Source organism: Zonotrichia albicollis, chromosome 6 (assembly GCF_047830755.1).
Source record: "Zonotrichia albicollis isolate bZonAlb1 chromosome 6, bZonAlb1.hap1, whole genome shotgun sequence".
In the NCBI taxonomy this organism is placed as follows: Eukaryota; Metazoa; Chordata; class Aves; order Passeriformes; family Passerellidae; genus Zonotrichia; species Zonotrichia albicollis.
The window spans coordinates 20,469,476-20,490,032 of NC_133824.1; the positions used below are offsets into that span (position 1 = coordinate 20,469,476).

The 20,557-nt window shown below is 39.0% G+C and overlaps 2 protein-coding genes across 24 annotated transcripts in view; one reads left to right on the top strand and one right to left on the bottom strand.

Moving 5' to 3' along the window:
• The window catches only part of HECTD1 (HECT domain E3 ubiquitin protein ligase 1), a 61,336-nt gene extending 55,807 nt beyond the window's left edge, over positions 1–5,529 (top strand). For all 14 annotated transcript variants that reach the window (XM_074542715.1, XM_074542721.1, XM_074542723.1 and 11 more), the window contains 5 exons: positions 524–602; positions 714–807; positions 1,120–1,270; positions 2,127–2,271; positions 2,645–5,529. In XM_074542715.1, the coding sequence (XP_074398816.1) occupies positions 524–602; positions 714–807; positions 1,120–1,270; positions 2,127–2,271; positions 2,645–2,782 (607 nt within the window). In that variant the 3' untranslated portion in view covers positions 2,783–5,529. The remainder of the gene's footprint in view (positions 1–523; positions 603–713; positions 808–1,119; positions 1,271–2,126; positions 2,272–2,644) is intronic.
• Positions 1–20,557, bottom strand: part of AP4S1 (adaptor related protein complex 4 subunit sigma 1) — a 99,781-nt gene that overhangs the window by 72,123 nt on the left and 7,101 nt on the right. For 5 of the 10 annotated variants that reach the window (XM_074542745.1, XM_074542743.1, XM_074542746.1 and 2 more), the window contains 5 exons: positions 19,566–19,766; positions 18,104–18,190; positions 17,221–17,289; positions 13,939–14,075; positions 2,829–5,575 (listed from right to left, as the gene is read on the bottom strand). In XM_074542745.1, coding sequence (XP_074398846.1) covers positions 5,524–5,575; positions 13,939–14,075; positions 17,221–17,289; positions 18,104–18,190; positions 19,566–19,703 — 483 coding nt within the window. In that variant the 5' untranslated portion in view covers positions 19,704–19,766 and the 3' untranslated portion in view covers positions 2,829–5,523. Of the gene's footprint in view, positions 1–2,828; positions 5,576–13,938; positions 14,167–17,220; positions 17,290–18,103; positions 18,191–19,565; positions 19,767–20,557 lie in introns of those variants that run through there. The other 5 variants (XM_005479862.4, XM_074542747.1, XM_074542750.1 and 2 more) reach the window with 5 other exon arrangements.

The window sequence follows — 20,557 nt, forward strand, 5'->3', positions numbered from 1 at the left end:
TGTCTAATAGAGATCACTAATCTCTAATTATATCCTCAAAGAGCTTGTGGAATTTAGCCTGGCTTGTTATAGAGAGAAGGCAAGTAGCACTGTTGAAGAGCCTAAATGCCTTATAGTTCAAATGGCTCTGTAATTGTTATTGCTGGAATTTAATGGAAATAGTTTTTCTGAATTTATGAACTAAATTAAATTATTTGAGTAGTTTTGAAGCTGATAGCTCTAAAAAAGCTGATAGCTCTAACATTTCAATTTATGAAATTTTCAGTGGGTATCAAATCCAAGTAAATAGAGAGTAAGAATGTGTTTGCATACCATATGTTTGAAACACATATTATCTGTGCAGTCCATTACTGTTTTTAGTTCTGTACTTTTGTATATACATGAACAGTGGTTCAAAGTGATCTGCTCACAATAGTTTGAAATCCAGTGAGGTGCTTTTGGCTGTGACAGGTTGTAAATCTGGTGTATTTACAAAAGCAGTAGCAGACTTGTTTTCAGTTATTAACTACTTTGTATTTTGAAGTTTAAATTTTCAGTTTTGCCCTTCGTCCAAAGTATATGGGTTTACGGCTGTGGATCTCAAACCAGGTGGTGAAGATGAGGTAAGAAAAGAACCTACCTTTACAATTTAACCAGCAGTTCAATTTTTATGGTCTCAATAATAACTTTAATGAACAGTGAATTCTTAGAGTATCTATCTACTGTCTTTGCAGACTGTAACAATGGATAATGCAGAGGAGTATGTAGATCTCATGTTTGACTTCTGCATGCATACTGGTATACAGAAACAAATGGAGGCCTTCAGAGGTAATTGTAAATATAACAATGTATATGAGGTTAGGTGGAATAATGGGTGTTTAGGGGATGCTGGTTTAAAGTGGTGGCATAGAATGGCTTTCAAAAATAAACTTTTTACTTAAGAATGCAATAGGTAAGATACTAATTTCAGAATACCTTTGCATTAGTTATGCTGGTTTTAATTGTGAAGATGTTCCACTTCCCTTAATTAAGAAACTATTGATTGATTCTGGTTTGACTAAAATACAATTTATATGCTGAGATTATAAAATAAACATTATTTGGACTCATGTTTATGACTGTGTCTTGTGTAAATTAAAGATGGCTTCAATAGAGTCTTTCCAATGGAGAAGCTGAGTTCCTTCAGCCATGAAGAGGTTCAGATGATTCTGTGTGGAAATCAATCACCTTCTTGGGCAGCTGAGGATATCATCAATTACACCGAACCCAAACTGGGATATACAAGAGATAGGTACTTTTATTCTGAGTGATTTTAAAATAGTAACTAAAGGAAGGTGTTAAGTGATAGAATGCCCAGGAGGTTCATTAGATGAAGTTGCCAAATTAGATGCAAGCGGTGGTTACTGAAGAGCAGGGGATTGTCTAAAATTGCATGAAACAATGTGTTACAACAGATAGGTTAGAAAGTACTTGGTAGTTTTATGATGAGACAAGATTAAAAAATTATTCAAAGACAAGTAACTAATGAAAACATAATGGCAGCTAATGCAGATTACTAAAATTAGATTTTAGAGTTTTTATTCTCATATTTGAGAGTAGTTATAATTTTTTTATGACCATGCACATTTGTTACTTTGCCCATATTTCTTATTCCTTTCTCTTGAGGTGTAGTTAAAAAAAGAAAGTGTACGATGTAGGGGACAAATATACTTACTGGTGGTTGGTTATCAGAAGGTGGTCTTGATGTTTTTTGGTTTGGGTTTCACTGCTTGTCACGTTTGGTAGCAATAACATAAAAATCACTTCTGGAGCTGTGTTAAAATAAGCCTGCTGAAATGTTTGAGCTCTACTTCTCTACCCAGTAATATGCATTCAAAAGCAAGATACCCAAATAACACCCCAAGATAAGTATGTACCTATAGTTTTTTGTCTAAGGAGATTAAAGACACTGCAAGGAGATTAAAGACTATTTTTTTTTTATTTAAGGATGTTTTATTCTTAATACTCTACAGGCCCTAGAATCTTACCATGTCTGCTTAAACATGACTAAAGATTTTAACTCTACTGTGTCAAGTTAAGAGAAATTTTAAAACTCCCCACGCTCTCTTCTAGTGCTATCAGAATTAATTGCTTTACTTTATTTTCAGCCCTGGATTCCTTCGATTTGTGAGAGTCTTGTGTGGAATGTCCTCAGATGAGAGGAAGGCTTTCCTGCAGTTCACCACGGGTTGTTCGACGCTCCCACCCGGGGGGCTGGCAAACCTCCACCCCCGGCTCACTGTTGTGCGCAAGGTACGGCTCTCACCCTTGGAGCTGCTTTGGCTGGCACTGCAGGGCTTTCTGATTAACAGTGATGGGTTTTATTTTGGTTATTCAATTTATGGCAGTAGGCTACAGTTTTAGTACTAGCCTCTTGTTTCAGGTCTGCTCTCTGATACCATATATATATTTTTCACGTATAATTAATATATTTAAATATCAAAGTATTAATGTACATGTAAAGCAAGTATATTTATAAATTGGCCTGTAGCTTTGCTGATGCTATTGTTTCTTGACAACTGGTGTTAGGTACGCAGCAAGTGCCATGACTTAGAGGACTTTACTGCTTTTAACTTCCATACTGAGTGCTGTCAACAACTTCTGTAAAATTCTTTTTTGTCCTCAGGTTGATGCTACAGATGCAAGTTACCCATCTGTGAATACATGTGTGCATTACCTGAAGTTGCCTGAGTATTCTTCCGAGGAGATTATGAGGGAGCGTCTGCTAGCTGCTACCATGGAGAAAGGCTTCCATCTCAACTGAGCCGCTGAGCGCAGCCCGCGACATGGAAGTGTTTTTGATCCTAGCGAAGCCTCTTGTGTTTGTGTGCAAAAATACGATCTCCACGCTGTGCTCTGACGAGACTTGCCTTTTTTCACCTGTGAGGCTTTAGGAAAATGTGGAATGTTTGTTAGCTGCTAATGACAAAATAAATCCTTGTAACTACACAGCCAGCAAGAAATTGGCACAGAACACTGTGTGATGCTTCAAGGGCTTGCACAACTGGAAATTAAGGTGTTTCTGTTTGACTGTTCCAAAGAACAGATCATCAGATTTTCAGTGTTCACTGATACAAATTTCTAACAGTGTATTGTGTAAAGTTTGTCTTTTAATACCCTGTACACTACGGTTGCCATCACTGATCCCTGTTTTGCTGGCTTTAAGCTAACTGGTCAGAAACTTGCTTCCTTTAAAATTTAGACTTAATGGGCATCTCCAGCCTTTTCTTTTTTAATGGTGCCTGCACTATTGGAGTATTTTAGTGGGTTTTTGCGTATAATCATGCACAACCATTTTTTTTCTTCTTTTTCTTTCAAGTGGGAATATATTTTGATTTCTCAAATGCCCTGCTATAAAGATCAAATCCTTAAGTGTGTTTGTGCAGCTCAACAATAAAGCTAATAAAAAACACTGGTTCCTAGTGCAAGGCACACTTAAAGCAAGTTTTACTTTCGGTTGTATTTTCTTTGTATATTATAAACATTTATTTAACTTGTTGCAGTTTGAAGTTTAAAAGAAAAGCACCCAATGTGTAAGCTCAAAAGTAATCATTAAAATGTTTGCAACATATAAAAATGTCTCTTCTGAATACTTCATTAGTACTTCCTAAATCTCCGGACACGTTCTGAACAATGTGCCATGCTTTGTTAAAGGTCTCAAAGAACTACATAAGAGAACTACTGATCTCACAAATTCATCTCTGTGTTCAAATCTTTTCAGAGTAAGTGGAAATTCTTAAGAGTTATCTGGCAGTGATCACCTGCATGTGGCAGGTTTTGGTGCTCTTCAGTGAGCCCATGTGATTTGAGACTATAGCTCTTTATTGCAATGGAGTAAAATCTGGGTCAGATGATACAGCTGATTCAGCTTTACTTGAGCTGGACTGGCTTTCTTGGTATTAGCATGTGATGTTTTTTGGAAGAAGAGTAGCTTACAGTAAGATAAAGCAAGATATGGTTTTAAAGATTTTCAAGTAGTTGATACCAAAAAAAAAAAAATCTACTGTGGTTGAATCTATGTAATAAGTTTTGCTTTGTTGTCTTTGGTAACAACTTCTTCTCAGGCCACTGCTGAGAGGGGCTTGCCAAAAGATTCTGCCTTGCACATACACATCAGGCTGGTGCCAGATTTCTTTTCATGGCATTGTTTGTAGGACTTTGGAGCATTGTTGTTTAGATTTTCCCTAATGCAGAATTGGAGGAGAATATCCACCATCCTGCCCACTCCTGTGCCTGACGTGCTTCAGACAAACACCTGTGTCCAGGTTCATGCAACTCTGCTCCAGTCCCAACGTCATGTTGTGATAAACATGTTGCTGTGTGAAAGCCCTGTGGATTATTCTCAGACACAACACTCTTTGCTCCTTAGACCCTGGTTTCTGAGTGGTGTTTATGTGACCAGTGTGTGCTTTCACACAGAATGTGCTTGTTCTGTACCAGGCTGTATGTAGGGTTGGGCTGGAGGTTAAGAAGAAGGAGGCAGATAACAGTTCTACAAAGGTAAGTGTGGAAGTAAGCTGAGATTGCCAACTGTCCCCGACTGACAGAGTAGTGTGCAGTGTGAATCAGCATGCTGGATGCCTGGGAATGCAACTGAGCCTGGCTGCAGCTTCCTGCTCAAGAAGGGAGACTTCATTCTGTACCTACCCGGTCCTGAGAACTTACATGTCTTTTATTACTCATCTTCTGTAAGAGTTTTAATCTTGATGCACAGATAGCATATACAAGAGGAAAAAAAAAGTACACTGGTGTGCCAAAATGGACAAGATTTTGTGTAATTTATGAAGCCAACATGACAAAAGAGCATTAAACTTCTGATTTTAATTATCTTTTATTAGTATTATAATATTTAAGTGCTAAATAAGTTACAACTTGCAGAGTATGCAGAAATACTTAATACATCTGTACTTTTCTTTTTGTGTCCATGACTTGAATGGCAAAGGGAGGGAAACCAGCTTTTTGATGAAGGATGGATATAGTCCAAAAGTAGGCATAAAAGTCACAGAACTATTATTAACAGTAAATTTGTATGAAAATAAATCAAGTTGGTGATTAAGGAAAGGACTGAAACTCAGTGTGAGTTTGTATTTCTATGTATTTTGTCTTCTAGGTCTGGCATGATACTACATAATTCAAAGGGATACCTAGTCAGTCATGGTAAGTTGCCATTTTTTCGTCCTCAAAATGTTTTATAATTACTGACCATTCTAGGAAGATTTCTGCTGGATCAGTGAAGCTGCATCTCAATGCATCCACGTGTTTAGCTGTATCTTTCCCATAGGGTACACAGAGTATAGAAGAAATGGAAAATATTTTCCAGTTAATTTCAATGTTGCATGAGTCAGTCTTCCAACAGCAGAAAACTGCTGTGGGCACATTCTTGATGATTTTGCCATCTTTTGTAAAACTGAGTCACTCTTGTATCTTCCTAGCCTTCTGCCACTTTGTCAAGCACAAACAGAGGGGCGAGAATTCTGTTCCGGTTTGTTTCCACAATGCAACCATTTAGCACCATTTCATCCAAAATGATGTGCACTCTGTCCAAATTGAACATGATCTGGAAACATGTCAAGTTAAGTGCATTTTGAACAACGTGAAGATGATTCAGAAAAAAATCTCAGGCTCCTAAGTCTTCAATGAAAATTAACAAAAATCAGTATTTCTTAATTTATTCTAGTTTATTTAGCATTATTTTAATAAAGCTAAGGAAACAGTTCAACTGATGCTTTTTTCTGATCACAGAGTGGTCAGAATCAGAGAAGCTGAAGCCCCAGCAGTATCCTGTCCTGGAATATAGCACTAATACATAGTGGCAAAAACCAGGTCAACTTACACTTAGATGTAGGTGGTTAATTTTACTGTCTGCCTGACACGTATTGTCTAGATATGAAATGTTATCAAGGGGTCACAACCTTCTATGTGAAGATGCAAACATTCTACATTCCTCCAAGGACGGTAATTAGCAAGTTCTTAAGCACTAGATTCTCAAAATTTCCTTGCCCTGAATAACTAACAGTGTTTGATCTGCTTGGACATAGCTTAATAGGAGTATGCCGATTCATAAAGTTGACTCATTGATCTAGCAGTAAATCTCATAAAGAAGAGGAAAAGTAAATAAATAAGCACATTGGTCCATAAGCTCATCTGCCTTTCCCTAACTTTATCTAACAGCATCTGTGTCAAAAAAAAAAGATGACAGGCCTTCCAGGGGTATGAAGTGGTGGGCAGTCATGACACATGAGTGTCCAGCACATCCACTGAATAACTGCCAAGGGTTATGCTGTGAAAAAAATATTGGGATGTTGCCATTTATCACCAGAACCTGAAATGGAAATGGGCACAGCAAAGCAGCCTGCTGGCTGCATCTGTTATGCCTCACTGACATACACACACAGAGCATGAATAACCCTTTATCTGCCTTGCTCTCCACCTGTTGCTGCTCTTTACATGTGTTCTATGCTGAGCACAACAGCTCTGCATTGCCTTCATTTTGTACCTTCTAAACCTTGCCCACGTACTGAGGACTGCTGCAGTGGAGCTAGCAAGACTTTGTACGGTAACTGCTAAATACATCTCTCAATACTTCCCCCTCCTTTGAAGAGTCTCTTGAGTGTCTTCTCTCCCATTCTGCTACTTATGACACTGTGAATTGAACTCAAAAAGACAGCCTGGTTTTGTTCTAGTGTTTCTATTTATGTTAGTGGTTTTCCCTGCTAATCAGTGGAGTAGCAAGAATCATGTTTTTGAAATCATCAAGAATTTCCTCTGCTCTCTATGGTAAATATCAATCTTATTTTTTGAACACAACTCAGGCATTGAAGAAGACTGCTCTGTCTCCTGGCTGCCAGTGGCTCAGACTTTGGCAGTCAGCCGTACTGCTCTGCCAAAGAGCTGGAGCAGTGTGAGTACTGAACCGCAAATGCCAACAGCTCAGGAGCCAGCTATCTGAGTTTTTGTTCCTCCTTGCTGTGAATGCTCTGGGCTGAACTTGGTGCTACTACTTGGTGTGTTTGTGCAGAAGGGGAAGCAATTGCAGCACTGCTCCAGCAGCAAGTGCTCTGCTGACCAAGAGCACAGCATGTCTATGTGTAGTAGCACAATTCATGTCCCCAGATAACTTTTCTACTAATTACTGTTAGGTGAGGAACTACAGCTGTCAGCAGGGTCTTGGGGATGGCCATGGTTCATCAGCTTCCAATTTGCTGACCTAAACTTAACTACCTAATTTAATTCTAAATAATTTTTTAAATAGCAGACTTCTTCCTGAATCTGACCATAGGCCTGCATTGTTTCTAAAAATCGTGTCTTTTGGTACTGAGGAGCAGTGCTGTCCTTACAACTTCAAACAGTCACGATTTCTGTGGCACCAAAGACAGGTGGTAGCTTTACTTGGCTTGGCAGTTTAAAGATTGAAGCCAAATTTCTTGCTGTGATAAACTTACTGAGTAAATCAGCCTTTACAGAAATATTTTAATCTGAGAAATTAGGATTTCTTTATTACAGTAATGTGAGAATTTTTAGAAAGACAGCTGTTTTGCTGCTTAGTTGACCTCTGGCACTGCTCTGCACTGGGCTACAGGATCTGTTAAGGAAATTAGATAACATTCCATTCAGTTTCTGTTAGTGAGAAAGCCAACTCCTCCTGGCTTTTAATTTTTACACTTTACCACTGATTCACACTGCCCCAGTTCCCATGGCAGAGCCCAGACATTCCTCTTCCTCTAACACTTCCAAAAATCTAAAACCCAAACAACTTAATCAACCAAGATCAGTGACGATGCAGCAACCTGCCACCCCCATCTTATTTTTCTGCATTATCCCATTTATGAAAACATTTAAATCACATTTTAAATGACATTTCCCCTGCTGTATTTCCAGAAGAGCCAATACCATGTAAAAGGAAAACTGTACCCATGCAAAGAATCTTGGAGCTGGTTCACTCAGACCCAAAGTGGTTCAATGAGATGACATTTCCCTGCAGGCCTTTCCAGGTTATTTCCAAATGGGCTTACTCCATTGCAGAAAAGTGGCATGACTTCTGTCCATCTCTAATATGGTAGTCTCACAGTCATCATTCCAGAAATAGTAATTTCATCTGCAGTTTGAATGTGGATACTAAAACCATTCTGGAAAGATCTATCAACTTGATTTTGGAAGGTCCCAAAGCATTTAACCTTTACCCTCAAACTAACATTCCACGTCCCTTCACCACAGTGTTCTTGGCAAGCAGTTGAATTGCACAGGGAGCAACTCTGTCTTTTCCCCTTCCTGTGAGTTTCACCTATGCTTTATGGTTACATCTTGCCCAACACAGCTCAGCCATTCATGTCTGAATGCCCTGCCCAGGGAGGGACATGTATTTGATCCTTAGCAAGGCTCATCCTCCCCACCTGTTAACTTGTTTGGCAAGTGACCCCAAATTTCAGGGTTTAAAGCCCTGAAGTCATAATCCACACCCAACTGAAAGCAGCCAAGCAAACCAGTTTGAGCAGCTGTCAACAGGAAAAAGCTGTATTTGGTGTTTGCACTGCCATGTGCTCCACCCAGAGCTGTCATTTAAGGTGCTGCTTCCAGTAAGAATCCTGGCTGCCCACAAAAGGAGCACTAAGGGACTTTCACTAGATCCAGGCAGAGGAGAACAGGACTTTTTAAAACAAGAATGCAGAGGAAAACATGTTAATCTCTACATGCCAGCCTGGGCCAAGGTGAGTCCCCCCTGGCTTTGGCTTCCCAGTTTCTGGCAATGCTGCAGCAAACTGCATACCAAGCAGTAGAAGTAAATGGTACCTACACAATTGGCATTTTAAATGTTACACTGGCTTTTGGTAACTTAGAGCTTCCCTTCTCAAAGACATTAATGGTACTTTCTATTATCCCTTTTATGGCAAATGCATACTAAGACGAAGTACCTGTGACACAAGTATTGTGTACATTGACAGCTGAGCAGGGAAGAGGGGAACGAAAGAAGGTGAAAAGGCACAGTTGGGACTTGCATGTAATAAATAACTTCTTCCTATGGAGGCATTTTAAGAGACCTCAGGGTTTTCCAGACAAGTAATTGAGGGGTGTGTCCACACTTAAGGGATGATGAAGTGCACCTTGTGATCACTGAGCACACCCAGGAGCACAAACAAAGCTTTCTAGATAACAGTACAGGTACACATGGGGCAGATGGTTTACTACTGAATATACAGCACTACAAACCCTTGATTTCCATAATGTACATTCATCTTCAACTAGAGATTAGTTGGAGTTGCTTCTTTATTTAGTTTAGACTCACACATTCTGACTTATCTTTGCCAATGTTCACCTTCAATAACTTTTAGCCTTTCTAATGGGAGGCATGTTTAAGGCACTGAAACCCATTAAATGCTTTCTTGACTATTTCTTCCTCAAATGAGTAGACTGATATTAAACAGGAGACAAAAGTGCCTTCAATTCTGTTAAATTCTAGAACAACTAAGCTAATTTTAAGCTAGTCTTACAGGTTTCCATTTTACCCACTTATGTTACAGTGCAAACTGATGTGCATCCTTATAAATTCAGAGAATGAATTCATCATTCAATTTTCACACTCCTTAAATGCACTGTATTCTCAGTGTTATCCCACAGGGAACTGAAGAATAGTTGATTCACATGAAGTGTTCCCTGTATCAAAGCTTCTTATCTATCCTAGAAGGAGCAGCAGCAGCTAGTTGCAATAGAATGTAATGGCTTTTTTGGATCAAAACAACATTCTTCAGATTCTTAGTCCTAGAGCACTCTGTCACCCCCTCCCTTCCCACAAGGGGAGCATAAGTATATGTTTCTCTAGAAGTTAATAATGTCTTCAACTGCTTTCACCAGTTCAGGCAATAGAAAAGTTATCTTTAGTAATTTTAGAAACTGTCATACTTACCAGTGTTTTGTTCCTTATAAAGCTGCTGTCCTAACACGTGTTTTTATGGTCTCTTTTGTCGTCATCATAGCAAGAAAGTAGTTCCTACCCCACCCAAGCTGGAGTATTAGTGCTTCAGAAAACCCTGCCCACTTATTTTATAGACAAAGTGAGGCTTATCCAGTGCTATTAACACATTAGGGCATAACACCCCAAGGACAATTTCAGTTCTTGTTCATTCAGCTGGCCCAACAACACTGCTTACTGGTATTTTAAAAACAATCCAATGTTATTCCAGCCTAGGTACTTGTAAGTGTGCAACTGACTCTCAAAATGAAAAGAGACATCATAAAATGGCTAAGTGGTTGACAATTCACACATGAAAGCTTCTATAAAAAGCTGGCTGTTCTCAAGTACTTAGCCAATAGGTAATCTGTGTTCATTTTTGCAGAATACAGGAGAGAACTGTGCAATTGTTCATGCATTGTTTAGCATCATACCTGCCTATGTCACACACACCAACATGATGTGTAAATCTTGTTGGGAAGGATTCAGATCTGCCCCAGTCCCTGCCTTGTGCCCAAGGCACCCTTCCTGACATCTGGCTCCAGACAGACCACGACATGAGCTATAGTGTGGATGCCCTGGATGAATTCAGGTGTGGACCTAAATGAAAGGTGGAGTTCTGCCCCTGCTGGAGCTGCATTGCCAGGAGTAGTGGGGTAATGCACTGTGTCTGGGAGCTGCAAGAACCAGTGCACATGCTGCAGGCTTGGTGTGGGCTCCAGGGACATCTCAACTGTGTGATAGGCTCAGCCTTTGGATTTAACTGGGCTTTTCTCTGTGCATGGCTGAATAGCCTTAGTAATTATGGTCTATTTTAAATGGGTTTTGACTTCATGTAATTTCCTGCTATTTTTTCATGTTAGTAAACACTACTGGCAATATAAAATAGTCACTATCACATTTAAAATAAACTTCCTATGGATCTGTACACAAAAATAATAGCAGGGAGTCAGGACATTATGAGTCTCCTGCAAGATACTCTGTAAACAAAGACTCTGTAAATAGTACTTGGTGTTCACTGTTGCAGACCTCAGAGGACACCTTCTCCAGCAGATATTTTGCATCCAAGCAAACTGCACTGAGCACAAGAGTTAGTGTGAGACCATTTGGCAAAGGCAATGGTTTAATCACAGGTGAGGACATTTTCTTTCACATTATGAAAGGCAGGTTGATGGTTTATTTCTTGCACTGCAATAATAGCTAAAGGCACTTGCCCAGATTGTTCTTCCGGGTCAGCTATTCAAGCTGTTGTCAAAAATAAATACAGTCCTGAACAATCCACTTCATCTTAGTTACACCTCTGCTTTACATTTAATAAGGGAAGGTGTCTCATTTGGACTATTTTAGGTAGCTTTTCAACTTAAGAATTAAGCTCTTCCTAAGTGGGAGAATTATTTTGTACATATATAGAAGTAAAATGTTTTATTGTAAAGTTGTTCCTGAAATGGATATCAAAAAAGTGCACTTCTGAATGCTAAAGCTACATACTTTGTGCATATGTCATACGTGTTAAGGAGAGATGTATCAGACACGAGCTTTTCCAGTATTTTTCCACTATGACCAAGTAAGTTAGAAATACACACGCCTATTTTCTAAATATTTATATTCAGATCATCATGCAGATGAGACCCATGTAGATCAATTTCTGCAGGAATCATTGAGACATGGTATTGCACCCATTTCCAACATTAGTGTTGGCATATAATACAACAACTTCTCCAAACAGTGCAGACTAAGGACAGGGTGCCATCCAGAGGGATCTGGACAAGCTCCAGGAGGGGGCCCATGGGAACCTCCTGAGGTTTAACAAGACCAGGTGCTGGTGCTGCTCCTGGGTTGGGGCAAGCCCCAGTCTCAGCACAGGCTGGGGATGAGCAGTCCCAGAGCAGCCCTGCCCAAGAGGCACTTGGGGGTGCTGCTGCCTGAGAGGCTGCACATGAGGCACCATGGGCACTGCCAGCCCAGAGAGCCAAACGTGCCCTGGGCTGCATCCAGAGCAGCGTGGGCAGCAGGGCCAGGGAGGGGATTCTGCCCCTCTGCTCTGCTCTGCTGAGAGCCCCTGCAGGGCTGCATCAGCTCTGGGGGCCAGCACAGGAGGGACAGGGAGCTGCTGCAGTGACTCAGAGGAGGGCCACCAAGATGATTAGAAGGGTGGAACATGTCTCCTATGAGGAAAGACTGAGAGAACTGGGACTATTCAGCCTAGAAAGGAGACTTAGGAGTGACTTAATTGGGGCATTCCAGTATCTGAAGAGGAGCCTTACAAGAAAGCTGGAGAGGGATGTTTTACCAGGGCATGTAATGACAGGACAAAGGGGAAATGGCTCCAAGCTGAAAGAGAGCAGATGTAGATTAGATATTAAGAGAAAAATCTTTACTGTGAAGGTGGTGAGGGACTAGCCCAGGTTTCCTAGAGAAGTTGTAGATGTCTTATCCCTGGAGGTGTTCAAGACCCAGGGTGGATGGAACACTGAGCAACTTGGTCTAATGGAAAGTGTCCCTTCCCATGGCAAAGGGGTTGGAACTAGATGACATTTCAAGTCTCTTGCAGCCCAAACCATTCCATGATATGCAGCAGCATTTTTCAGCTATTAAATGGGCTACTGGGAGTAGCTCAAAAGTGTAGAGCTGTTGGTAGGAAATTGCTGAGCAGAGGCAGCAGAATTCCGAATAGTCAGTGTACCAAATGACTCAGATAATCAGGCAACTGCATAATCAAAGTACACTATATGGAAACACAGGGGATTCTTTTAACATGTAATTACTAAATAGGTTCAGATCAGTCTCTAATTTGGCAAAGCTCATATACATGAACACATAGTTCAGGATTAGAACTAAATGAATACAAAAATTGTATTTCTACAATCGCTCACACACCTTAAGTGTCCCTTCACACTGGAATATCATTATTGTTCTTTCATAGCATCAGTGAATTTAAGGGGGTTTTACTAACACCATAGCATTTTCTAAATTTCAGGAAAGAAATGTGGCTAATATGTGTGAATGTATGTACAAACATACATACATACACATATATATATGTATGTGTGTGTGTGTATATATAGTCAGCAAATGAGGCAGAGTTACAGCATGTAGCAAGCTTTAAAATATTTTCAAAAGTAAATCTTTCCTATTGTTTTTTGTTTTGTTTTTTCCTTTTTCAGTAAAGAAGTAAGAACAAGAAAAATTACAGACTTTTTCTATGTTCTTCATAAATGGTAATTCATAAATAAACTAAATAACTTGACAGTACTTAATTGCAAGACAGCAACTGTATTTCAGGTGTGTAACTGAAACTCTTTCTACCAGCAGATCTGCATTTAACCAACAACAAATATAAGCATAAGAACTGCTGGAGTAGAGTCAACACAGTGCAATTGGAAGAACTGAGAATGAAGACTGTGTTACATTCTCCTGATATAATTTTTCCAGTATTGTGTTTTATTTACTTGCTATTTGTGTTTAATTGTTCAGGACTGTATTTTAGTATTTGTATTTGGGTGAGTTTTAAATCATATTTTAATTAATACCCTGCAAAACATGAGCATGAAAATACAGCACTGTAAGGGTAGGAGTGGAAAAAGAAGTTATCACCTGGTTTCCTAAATATTCTCCTCCCACGTTTTTCCCTCCTTCCAAACATACAGACAGTAAAACTCACTTCTTGCTTTCATGAAGTAAGATCAAACTGCAAACATAATCTTACAAATAGTGCTGCTATTTGGCCCAAGACACAGCTGTGACATTCAGTTGTTACAGTAATTTCAATATCTATTTTATTGTTACTCAAAGTGAAACCTTAAACTACTGAAGCCTCAAAGTTCCCCATGAATTTAACTTTTCATGTATTTAGCTCTCTCAAAGCAAGCTCTCTGTGTCTTACTTTAAATGGAACCAGGCTTATTTTAATGATGGAGGATTTAAATAGGTGAACATCACCTATGCTTTAAGAAAGGTGCCAAAATGGTGCTACTTACTCCAAATGCAAAATTGGTGAACATCTGCATTGACTTGAGTGACAGTCAGTGCTATGAAGACAGTATGAACTGGAACATACACCAAAAAGTGATAACAAATGGATTTCTGATACTGAAAAGGATACATCTAATTCACTCTGCAAGGAAAAGAGATAGACAGCCATTGGTTACATATTGATCTCTTATCTCAGATGATCTCATTTCATAATCATTAAACATAATATATCCCTTCAAAGGATAAAGAAAGTCTTCAAAACAACGACAGAAAATTTTATAGTGATTCAGATTTCTGTTCTGGACTGGACAATGACAAGCTCTTTCCTGCATCACTGCTTTGCTTTACATGTGTTATCTGTCTCTGTAATCAAAGCTAACGTTTTACTTGAAAAAACTCACTGAGGTCACCTACAAGTAACAATCTGAATATAGGCACTGCCATCTGAGTGAGTGGGTGGAAAACCAGCAGCTCTAATCATGGCAGTTCCAGCCCTATATTCTCTCTTCCTCCTTCTGCAAAACCAGGACGTTAATGCCAAGTTTACACAGTTAAAGTGGTTGCTGCCGATCATTTCAACAGCAAAATCTAGACACTATATTCCCATGGCTGTGGAAGTGGCTGCATATATTAGGAAAGGCAAGGCAACTCCAAGCTTTGGACCCTTAGCACTTCTAAGTATTCTCCAGCCCCAGCAACACAATTCTTCATATAGTCATCATTTCCCTTTTATTTTTGGATTCACCCCAAGCAGTATTACTCACTTAACCAAAATGTCTGAGTTAGAAGCCCTCATGGTCTCTGTGCAGTCAGCAGCAGAGATGGGGACCTTCTCCAGTTGACTCGGCACACTTGAGGCATGACTCACTTTCTCGAGATACTCATGGGTCTCCCCTGCCAGTAAAGGGAGCTTAGGATGACCAAATTTCTAACTTAGGTGCCTCAGTGAAATAGCTAAACTTAGAAAGAATTAATCACAGTCTTAGCACTTAAGATCTTGCTGAGTTGGGTGGAGATTCCCCAGACTCTAAAAGAGGGAATCTTTACCTGCTACTGAGAGAATTGAGTTTGACAATGTGGTTTTCATTCATGGTATAAACCGGGTTTTAAGGCAGAGTAAAGCTGGTAAGGTTTTACTGGTAAAATTGCTACTACTTCTGTGGTCTAAAGATGATCTAAACTGGACTAGTTCTAGTCTACAGGCCTCTGCTGAAGAACTCTGCCATTCTTCAATTAGAAGTTTTTAATGCATCACAGAAATTGCATTTTAAGGGCCTGATCAGTTTAAGTTTTCTCAGCAGTAAAACGTAGTTGGAGACATTGAAATTCTGACCAGTATGCAGAAATTTTCTTGGGTAGCCATATAAAAGTGAAGGGGACTCAGAATTACATCTCACAAGCCACTTTGAAAGCTTTCCCCCTAATTCCATTAATGTTTGTTCTCATATCTGAATTCAAGCTCTGAAAACTCCATTAGATAAAAATAGAGTACATGAGAATGTTTAAAGCTCTCAAGTCTAAAAATAATAGATGACAAAATGTCCTTCTAGAGTGGGACACGTTCTCTCCTTTCCCAGAGTTCTGTCTCCATTGCCATCATCATAATTTGGGATTCTGCTAAAATTCTGCAAATCCTAAACAGTAATTTGTAAAAGTACAGATTTATACTTTCTTGCTCTGTGGTTACTGCCAGAAGCCCCAGCTAGAATTACAGCCCTTGTCTTTGTGCTCTGCCATTTATTGTGTTATATGATATTAAAACCAGAACCATCAAATGGCATGAGATTTCTTTTAGCACCCCCCTTTTAGGTTCCTCTGTGTCAAACCCAAAATGCTATGGAAAATAAAAAAAAATACCCCTCTGGTATGGTGAACTCAGCACATTTCTAGCAGCTATCAGTGGTTGGGTTATATGTGTGGTCAAAGGATTATATATATACTACATTTATATGTATAAGAACTACATCTATTTTTGCTCTGCTTTAATTGATAACATTTGAGAGGTGGTTGGCAACTATTAACTCAATCAGACAAATAAGACTAAATTTTATTATGCATTCCTGTGCTGCTGAGATCTAATCCCATTCCTAGTTATCACTGCTTAGGCTGGGACTACAGTCAGCAATTTAAGAGAAATTCTGAGCTCAGTGCAGTCAGAGAGTGATATACTTAGTGCCAGCAGTTTCCATGGCTGGGGCAACATCGGTTGAGATAACAGCCTAAAGCATCTAAAGAGTGAAGGGAGCAGATGACTTTGTCAAGCACGTCCTTGAATTCACAGAGGGAGCTCTGCCATGCTGCTACAGTACTAGAACTGGGAAAGAAGTTATAGAAGCTGCATACTGATATTTTGTATGTACAGTTACCAGTGTAGTACCCTCAAGTACATGGACTACAGAGGAAACTATCCAGTCCTCTTGTCTGAGAGGGATATCCAACACATTTCAGCAGAGGATAACTGAAACTGTGCCAAGTATGATTCCAGTCAATTTTTTTTGTAACAAGATCATTACAAACCCTATATTAAATAGAAAATGTTCCAACCAGAATGACAATGCTGCATTTTCAAACTTTGTAAAACAAGCAAGCAAAAAAATCTCACCACCAAAAGGAAGAGTGTCATTTTAAATGGAGCCATGTCTGATGTTGAATCCTTAACAAAATTACTATCTCTATAATAGTTGTTTTATCAGATATCCACTGTTGCCTGACAACAATATGGGAAGTACAAGTACAGACTGGTTTTTGAGGTTTCTTTTGCTCCATTCCTCTGATCTTGTTCAGTGAGAGTGATGTCAGCTCCCTGCTTACACCATCTTAATAATGAATGAAGTTCATTTGGGGAATATAATGCTATAAAGTGCATAAGAACTGCAAAGTATACTCACTTTATTTCTTTAAAACTTATAAAATGCCCATGGCTAATTTAAGAGTATATGACCCAAAGAAACCCCATAAAACCCATAAACCCTTTTCTAACAGAAATATTTCTGGTATTCCTTGTCCGATAATTTATAACCCATGTATACTTTCTGAAAATGTATACTTCTCTGAAAAATCATAATAATTTATATAACTATAATTATAATGAAAAATCATTATAATTTATAACCCATGTATACTTCTCTGAAAAATCAGCTCATACTGCCTTTCCCTACAGTGATAATATTTATCAAAATTCTAAAATATTAAATATTTTTCTCCTTTGATTTATTCTCTGAAATTACACTTCCACCAAGTTTTGAAAGAGAAAAAATGTTTTGTAACAGATTCAGTGTCTCACTCACCACTCTGCTGAAGTATTTGTCCAAAACTTCCACAAAATTATGAATTAGTTCATATACTGCCATCTCATTCTGAAATTAAAACCAACTGAATATTAAATCAACATCTACAAAATGCACTAGTATTCTTTGTGTTAATTCAGTTTGTGGTGAATGAAAAGCCATTAGGCAATAGAGCAAGCTCAGGCCATGTAGTCAGCCAGCTGAGGTGCTGAGAGCTGGGCACCCCTGGGCAGCGCTCAGGGCAGGAGCTCTGGGCTGCCCACACAGAGCAGCTCTGAACAGCCAATGGATTCTCCCACTGGCTGCTGTCCCACCCCCTCCCAACTCAGCTCCATGGACACACACTGCTAACTGGGTTAAGCTTACCCATGCTGAAGTCACACCAGCCAGCTGCAGCACAGAGCCAGCCTCTGCTGGGCAATTTCTGTAGCAAAGCCAAAATAATTTGTCCCAAATTGCCTGCCATGATAACCCTGACTTGAAGATACTGTGGTAGGCAGCAGCTACCTTCCACACCACCCTGTTAAGGTCTGCAACAGTAAGTGCTGAATTAATTTCTGAGAATTTCTGAATTAATTTTTGAGTCATCAGTGCAAACACTAAGACTCCCAGGTGCAACCTGAACATATGAAATAGCAGTACTTGTCAGGTTTCAGATACCTTTTTTTTAAATTTCCCTTTCTGAAAAGTAAAATAAATTGACATCTTTATATCTCACAGTACAGGAACTTTTTCTTTAGAACATTAAAAAGAGAGATTTTTTTACATTGACTCTGAAATTCTCTAATTGCAATTGAAAAATTCCATACTGGATGAAGACTTGAGTTCTAGGCTGTGATAATCACTATAAATGTTAATTGCAAGAGATTGTATAATTTCTTACCTCTGTCTGGTCAATGCCAACAACTATGAAAAGGGCTGCATACTGTCGGTACACCAGCTTGAAGTCCTTATACTCAACAAAAGAGCACTAGGCAGAAGCAAAATCAGTCAAATACAGCAGCTGCCATTTAAGCATACAACAGTTTAAAGCACATTGCTCGAAGGACCTGAGCTTTCAGGTTCATAAGGCCCACAGTGAACATGGATTTGCCAAGATTTTAACTTGAAATAAATTTAGCACGGTAACTGTTACACCACACTTTTCATCTGCTGACAGAAAACATGCCACCACTTTTTAAATGGAGAAACTGAAACATGCAGAACTGAAGTGACTTGTTTGGTGTTATAAAGGCATCCAGTACTTTCTCACAATTTTCATTTGCAAGCCCTTTCAAAAAGAGACCTAAAGGTAATTTTCCTATTTAAAAAAGTATCGATATTTTAATGTAAAAATTAAAAATACCAGACTTCCAGACCCAGCGGGGAATGACCATGTTTCCCAGCGGGAGGGAGCCAGGAGATGGCGCCGTTTCCCGCCGCTGGAGGAGCCGCCGCCTTTTCTCTCCGTGCTGTTTCGCTCGGTGCCCGAAATGGCAGCGGCCGCGCCGGCAGCTCCTCCTGCGCTCGGAAATGCCCCGGCAGGAGCAGCACGAACACGTTCCTTGCTTTAGCCACTATCAGAGCTGCCAACTAAGGGGCTTGTAAGAACTGCTATTTTGATTGAGGTTTCCTAGAATGAAGTATGTGAGGAGTGCTGTGCAAGAACACACAACATTAAGGAAAAGCAAAGAAGCTGACTTCAGAAATGAAACCAATAAACTTCATTCACTGTCCAAGTCCCATACTTCTTCTCTAATTCAAGTCAATGTGCCAAAGTTTGGTGCTTTTCTTAAAGAACCACTGATTTAATTAAAGAGAGCAATGAAAATCTCAACTTTCATCCAAAACATTTTTCAACTTCTATGTTTTCTGACTTTCTTGCAGAACATGTAAACACTTCTTTAGAATAAAGAAGTCTAATACAGAGGCCTAAAAATTTGTGTTTCCAAACTCTCCTGTGCTTTAGAGAATGTTTTCATAATCTGGGATCCTCTCCCCTAAGTCTAAACTAGGAGCTATCAGTACTCTGCTCTCTACCTCCAGGAAAAACTGTAATATCTCAGTAAAACCAGCAATAACACTAATAAAAATGAGTTTGTCATGACTTCTGAGCTTCTTCAAACAAAGAAGTGGAATCTTCATGATAGTGATACACACGACTCCAAAATCTCTGAAAGCCTCAGAAAAATATATTTATTCAATACAGAATAACAGTTCAACTGACTGAACCCACAATCTAGAAACTCAATCTTTTATATTGTGGGTACAAATGAGATAATGACCTGTGATAGACACTGATAGGTTTCAGAATTATCAATAGGAAAGGTGTGAGATGTGGATAAAATAAAACCTACAAAACCTACCTCATCCTTTGAACGAGAGAGACAGTTTTTGATTACTTCAGCTTCCAGCACTGTTCGTTTATTAATTTCTACATGCTCATAATACCTGGACAGTCTTGTTTGACCTTGCTTGTTAACCATAAGAAAAAATTTTATCATTTCTTTTCTGTTGATTTTAGTGGTAGATTTCAATTCTGGGTGCAAGAATCAGGAGAAGTATTTCTGGGAGTAGGAAAAAAAAAAAGTAGTAATACATAGGAATAAAGACTTTCTAAAAGCTATCCACCCCAGGTATGCATATACTTATGACCGAGTTTCTTGCCAAAATATACAACATTGAAAAAAAAAATCTCAAATCTTTGCATACATCCCATGGAAAAACTCCCTTTTTTCCCCACACAACTATTCCCAAACTAATAAATAACAGCTTTCACATTAGGAATTTGCTCATTTCAATCAAATTAATTTTTTATAGGATTTGAGAAATCGGAGGAGTAAACAATTACTTCTTCATAACCATAAATCTACTGATCATTTTCTTCCTGCATGATAACTGGTTTGCAAATATCAGAAATTTGCCCAGTACCAAACCACACTAATGCAGTTCCTAAGAGCAAAATTTGCCCATAAGCACTTTTTCCCCTCCCCAGCTTGTATTTAACAATTACATTCATCCCATTGACACATCAAATTGAATGGAGAGATGACAAAGGGAAATGCATGGGCCACAACATATGGTCCTTTCTTTAATGCAGAGTGAGAAACTCCTAAACATTTGGGTATCTGCAGTATCAATATATATCTTGAGCTATTATATAGCTCCTAGATATATATAAATATAGATATCCAGGAACTATTGAAATCCATCTTCTCCTGTCTGATTTCTCACCCTGATGCAAAAGGTAAATTCTGCACTTAATGAAAACTAAGTGTGGATCTTCAATAGCTGAAGAGAAATTGGTTCACATTAATTACTCAACAGAGCTTTATCTCAATATAAATAAATATTGATC